This window comes from Cherax quadricarinatus, chromosome 43, assembly GCF_038502225.1.
Source record: "Cherax quadricarinatus isolate ZL_2023a chromosome 43, ASM3850222v1, whole genome shotgun sequence".
Classification (NCBI taxonomy): Eukaryota; Metazoa; Arthropoda; class Malacostraca; order Decapoda; family Parastacidae; genus Cherax; species Cherax quadricarinatus.
In genome coordinates this window covers 7,445,359-7,451,960 of record NC_091334.1, presented here as the reverse complement: position 1 = coordinate 7,451,960, position 6,602 = coordinate 7,445,359, and the positions used below count along the sequence as shown (strand labels likewise).

Below are 6,602 nucleotides of genomic sequence, written 5' to 3'. Positions count from 1 at the left end.
GTTGTTCATATATACGTGGGGTAACAGACTTGTTCATACATACGTGGGGTGACAGACTTGTTGTTCATATATACGTGGGGTGACAGACTTCTTGTTCATATATACGTGGGGTGACAGGCTAATTGTGATGGCTCTTTCCTGGTCTTCTCGCTGTGACTTTAGTCTCCCCAGATAGTCTCCCCAGACAACACTGCTCTCTCCCCATCTTCCGCCTTCACTGATAACTGGGACAAATTCTATGGCAAACATGATATGTATGCCAGGGATGGGGTACATCTCTCTGGGGCTGGAGTGGTACCATCAGCCAATTCAATTGAGGGGGTAATTGATGACTTGTCTAGGACTTTCAACTGATAGATTATAGAGGTATGAGTGTTTGTGGGAAACAATCAGGCTGCAGTATGAGGGATGAAAACATCAGATATTACCAGGATACCCCAGGGATATGTTTAAAAGATAATATTCAATACAAAGAGAGATACTAGAGGGCAACGAGTGACTAGCTCCCTTAAGGTTTACTACACAAATAGTAGGGGTCTAAGAAATAAGATAGATGAGCTAAGATTACTCGCAACTGGAGGTAATATAGATATTATTGCTAAAACAGAGACATGGTTCAACCTGAAGGCAACATACAGGGTTATAAGCTATTCCACACTGATAGGATCAACAGGAAGGGTGCTGGAGTGGCGAAGTATGTCAGAAAAAATTTAAATTGTTGTGTTAGACATGATATAAGAATAGAAACCTCGGACACAGAATCTGTTTGGCTACAGTTTCTCGAGGGGTATGAAAAGTTAATTTTAGGTGTGATATACAGGCCCCTAAACCTTGATAGGGAGTGCAGTAAGCTGCTATGGGACGAAATTCATAAGGCGTCTAGATATGAAAATGTTGTGATAATGGGAGATTTTAACTTTAGACAAATTGATTGGAACAATATGACAGGAAATCTTGAGTCTAGTGACTTTCTTGATACGGTTCAGGATTGCTTTTTAGAACAGGTTGTGACAGAACAAACTAGAGGAAACAATCTGCTTGACTTGGTTCTTGCCAACAAAGATTCACTAATTAATAACCTTGAGGTTAATGATGAGCTTGGGGAAAGTGATCACAAATCACTTAGTTTCAATATATTTTGGAATTACCCAGTAAACTGCAATCAAGTCTCTGTTCCAGACTTCCAATTGGCCAATTTCATGGGACTGAGAAATTACCTGGGTGGGCTAAATTGGAATGACCTGACTATAGGTCAGGTAGGTGATCTTGGTTGCCAATATAACATTTTTCAGAGCATAGTTCTAGCTGCCCAGACAACTTTTGTTCCGAGTAGGGAAATTAGATCTAACAAAAATGATCCCAAATGGATGAACAATAGATTAAAACATCTCATTGGTCAAAGGAGAGGCATATATAGGCATATTAAAAGAGGGGATGGGCAGTTAAGAAATCAATATATTCAATTAAAGAGATATATAAAAAATGGAATAAGAAAAGCAACAAGGGATTATGAGGCTAATGTCGCAAGGGATTCAAAGACTAACTCAATGGGGCTCTTTCAGGTACACAGAAGTAAGATTAGGGACAAGATAGGCCCACTTAAGAGTAACTCAGGTCAGATCACTGACAGTGATAAGGATATGTGTGAAATTTTCAATACTTACTTCCTCTCAGTTTTTACTCAGGAAGATACTAGCGAAATTCCAGAAATAATAAATTATGTAGAACAGGACGATAATAAACTATACACGACTGGGGTAACTAGTGACATGGTCCTCAGACAAATTCAGAAACTAAAACCTAACAAATCCCCAGGTCCTGATTAATTGTTTGTAAGGGTTTTAAAGGAATGTAAAGAGAAACTTTGCAAACCTTTGGCTAATCTTTTTAACATATCACTACAAACTGGCATAGTGCTTGACAAGTGGAAAATGGCAAATGTAATGCCTATTTACAAGGCAGGTGACAGGTCCTTAGCTTCGAACTATAGACCAATAAGCCTTACCTCCTTAGTGGGAAAGTTTATGGAATCAATAATTGGTGAGGCAATTCGTAGCCATCTTGATAGGCATAAATTGATAAATGAATCTCAACACGGTTTTACTAAGGGGCGTTCCTGTCTTACGAATATATTGACTCTTTTCACGAAGGTATTTAAAGAGGTACTTCATGGTAATGAATATGATATTGTGTATATGGACTTCAGTAAGGATTTCGATAGAGTTCCACATCAAAGGCTATTGAGGAAACTTAAGGCACACGGAATAGGAGGAGAATTTTTTACCTGGGTAGAGGTGTGGTTGACAAATAGGCAACAGAGAGCTTACAAAAACGGGGAGAAATCAGAATGGGGGCACGTCACGAGCGGTGTTCCACAGGGGTCAGTGTTGGGCCCCTTGTTGTTCACAATTTACATAAACGATATAGATGAGGGAATAAATAGTAACACAAGCAAATTTGCTGATGACACCAAAATAGGCCGTCCAATTCATTCTATTGAGGACATTCGAGCACTCCAGGATGATTTGAATAGACTGATGCAGTGGTCGGAGAAGTGGCAGATGCAGTTTAATATAGACAAATGCAAAGTGCTAAATGTTGGACAGGAAAATAACCATTCCACATATAAACTGAATAGTGTAGATCTTAATACTACTGATTGCAAAACGAATTTAGGAGTTCTGGTTAGCAGTAATATGAAACCAAGACAACAGTGCGTTAGTGTTCGCAATAAAGCTAACAGAATCCTTGGCTTCGTATCAAGAAGTATAAATAATAGAAGTTCTCAGGTTGTTCTTCAACTCTATATATCCTTGGTTAGGCCTCATTTAGATTATGCAGCTCAGTTCTGGTCACCGTATTACAGAATGGATATAAATGCTCTGGAAAACGTACAGAGGAGGATGACAAAGTTGATCCCATGTATCAGAAATCTTCCCTATGAGGACAGACTGAGGGCCCTAAATCTGCACTCTCTAGAAAGGCGTAGAATTAGGGGGATATGATCGAGGCGTATAAACGGAAAACAGGAATTAATAAAGGGAATGTAAATAGCGTGCTGAAAATATGTAACATAGACAGGACTCGCAGCAATGGCTTTAAATTGGAAAAATTAAGATTCAGGAAGGATATAGGACAGCACTGGTTTGGTAATAGAGTTGTGGATGAGTGGAACAAACTCTCCAGTACCGTCATAGACGCTAAGACGTTGTGTAGTTTTAAAAATAGATTGGATAAATACATGAGTGGGGTTTACAAAACCAATCATCACAACTGTCAGACACTGCAACATCATGGGATCTTGATACAAAGAATTCTTCAACCTTTGGACGAAGACCTACTTACACTAGTAGATGGTATCACTATGACTCCACCTCCTCTTGCTTCGCCTCACCTGACTACAGTATATAAGCCACGTCTACGGCCCTATGCTGTACATTCTACAAGACTGATGGACTGAACACATCGACTCCAGACTGAGGGACTGATTACCTCAAACTCCTCCTCTCCTTACATTTTTCTGCTTTGTATTGGACTGATGAAGCCACTGTGTGGCGAAACTTTTCCTAAATAAAGATTCCCATATGTTGCATAAGTGTCTCAATCTTCAACTTGTCGGGGCTTTATTTTTTAAGCCATTTATCACACATGAGTGGGTGTGAGTGAGACCTGACTAGCTTGTGCTACTAGGTCTTATGCTGTGCTCCCTCCTTAAGTGGAAGTGACCTGACTAGGTGGGTCACTGGTCTAAGCCGGGGAGTAACATGGACTTGCCTCGGATGGGTCAGTAGGCCTGTTGCAGTGTTCCTTCTTTCTCATGTTATTATGTTCTTATGGCTTTGTCATAAGAACCGTGAGGTACTTGCTGTACCAAAACATACCTGCTGTACCGTGAGGTACTTGCTGTACCATAACATACCTGTTGCACCGTGAGGTACCTGCTGTACCATAACATACCTGCTGTACCTTGAGGTACCTGCTGTACCGTGAGGTACCTGCTGTACCATAGCATGCCTGCTGTACCGTGAAGTACCTGCTGTACCATAACATACCTGCTGTACCTTGAGGTACCTGCTGTACCATAACATACCTGCTGTACCGTGAGGTACCTGCTGTACCATAAAATACCTGATGTACCGTGAGGTACCTGCTGTACCATAACATACCTGCTGTACCATGAGGTACCTGCTGTATATGCTAATTAAGCTGGCTTGCCCTCGCCTCACCTGTAAGAAGGAAAAATAATGGTTAGAGAATGTCACATTCCAGGAGATTCTTAATTAGATTTCCCTCTCTCTCTGTCTCTGTCTGTCTCTCTCTCTCTCTCTCTGTTTCACTCTGTGTCTATCCGTCTCTTTCTCTCTCCCTCCGTCTGTTTCTGTGTCTGTCTCTGGCACTAACTGCTAACAGTGCCAGGCATCAGTTCAACACGCCTCGCGTATTGCAATTATCTTTGTCAACGTCGCATTGATTTTCATTCTGCTGTCATGCCTTTATTACGGTGTTCTTTGTGAGCACACGCATACTCGTGCACACACACACACACACGCATACGTGCACGCACAGAGACGTTCATTTGTGCTGAGGTATTGGACACCACAATGGCGGTGCTGAAGTCTCGACGGTAAACATTGTAAGTCGACCCCAGAATATACTCCACTGTGTTAAGACAGGTGTGTAAGTCAGGTATCTTCGTTCTGAAATGTTTCGCCTACCCAGAAGGCTTCTTCAGTCGAGTACAGGAGATTGTCGTAACGGCTTGATAACGCTCCTGGAGAGCGAAACGTTGCCACAATAAAATGTCACATTAGTTGCACTCGTGTCCTTTTACCCAACAAGTACAGAAGAGTTAGCAGAAGCAGTAGAGATGTGAAGACGATGTAATCAGTCCATCACCCTTGATAACGTAGCTTTGAGGTGGTCAGTCCCTCAACCTGGACAAGAGTTCAGCTTCATAGTATCAAAATGGTATACAATACCGACAGGTTGTTAGGTAAGACACATATGCAACAGTTAGACAACTTTATTCCGAAATGTTTCGCCTACACAGTAGGCTTCTTCAGTCGAATACAGAAAGTAGGCAGGAACAGTAGAGATGTGAAGACGATGTAATCAGTCCATCACCCTTAAAGTCGTAGAATTTGAGGTTGTCAGTCCCTCGGCCTGGAGAAGTTCAGTTCCATAGTCAGGCCGAGGGACTAACAACCTCAAATTCTACGACTTTAAGGGTGATGGACTGATTACATCGTCTTCACATCTCTACTGTTCCTGCCTACTTTCTGTATTCGACTGAAGAAGCCTACTGTGTAGGCGAAACGTTTCGGAATAAAGTTGTCTAACTGTTGCATATGTGTCTTACCTAACAGCTTCATAGTATATACTCGACTGAAAAAGCCTACTGTGTAGGCGAAACGTGTCAGAATAAAGATACCTAACTGCTGCACATGAGTCTTACCAACCTGTCCCGAGTAACACCCGGAACACCTGACTAGAGCAAATACGTAAATAAATACTGAGAATCTAGAATCAAGAAAGAACCAGGAATATCGATTAGAAATTAGATAAATTTAGATTTAGAAAGGACTCAGGTAAGTACTGGGTTTCAGAGTTGTGGATACGCGGAGTAATGTGTTGAGTAGTGTAACAGGACCCTGGGTGGCTTAAGAAAGATATTTAGAGAAATATGTGAGTGTAAAGGGGCGGGTTTGATCAGTACCTGAGGTGATAAAAATGACTTCTTCAGTCCGATGCAGAGAAAGATGGAAGATGTGGAGGAGGAGTTTGAGGTAATCAGTCCCTCAGTCTGGAGTCGCTGTGGTTAGTCCATCAATCTGGCTGGTTTTGACAAGGATCTGTCATGTATGACTGGTCATACAAGGCAGGTAAGTATTATATGTCTGTAAGACACACATACACACACACACACACACACACACACACACACATACATACATACACACACACACACATACATACATACACACACACACACACACACACGCACACACACACACACACACACACACATACATAAACACACACACACACACACACACACACACATACACACACACACACACACACACACACACACACACACACACACATACACACACACACACACACACACACACACACACACACACACACACACACACACACACACATACACACACACACACACACACACACACACACACACACACACACACACACACACACACACACACACACATACACACACACATACACACACACACACACACACACACACACACACACACACACACAGGAAGACAGCAGCGAGTCATGGTACGTGGCGAGGTGTCAGAGTGGGCACCTGTGACCAGCGGGGTCCCGCAGGGGTCAGTCCTAGGACCAGTGCTGTTTCTGGTATTTGTGAACGACATGACGGAAGGAATAGACTCTGAGGTGTCCCTGTTTGCAGATGACGTGAAGTTGATGAGAAGAATACACTCGATCGAAGACCAGGCAGAACTACAAAGGGATCTGGACAGGCTGCAGAACTGGTCCAGCAATTGGCTCCTGGAGTTCAATCCCACCAAGTGCAAAGTCATGAAGATTGGGGAAGGGCAAAGAAG

General features: G+C 42.4%; 1 protein-coding gene across 6 annotated transcripts in view; it reads right to left on the bottom strand.

Moving 5' to 3' along the window:
* The window catches only part of LOC128694114 (chondroadherin), a 159,904-nt gene extending 155,711 nt beyond the window's left edge, over positions 1-4,193 (bottom strand). For all 6 annotated transcript variants that reach the window (XM_070093537.1, XM_070093539.1, XM_070093540.1 and 3 more), the window contains exon 1: positions 4,167-4,193. In XM_070093537.1, the coding sequence (XP_069949638.1) occupies positions 4,167-4,178 (12 nt within the window). In that variant the 5' untranslated portion in view covers positions 4,179-4,193. The remainder of the gene's footprint in view (positions 1-4,166) is intronic.
* Positions 4,194-6,602: the final 2,409 nt, after the last annotated feature.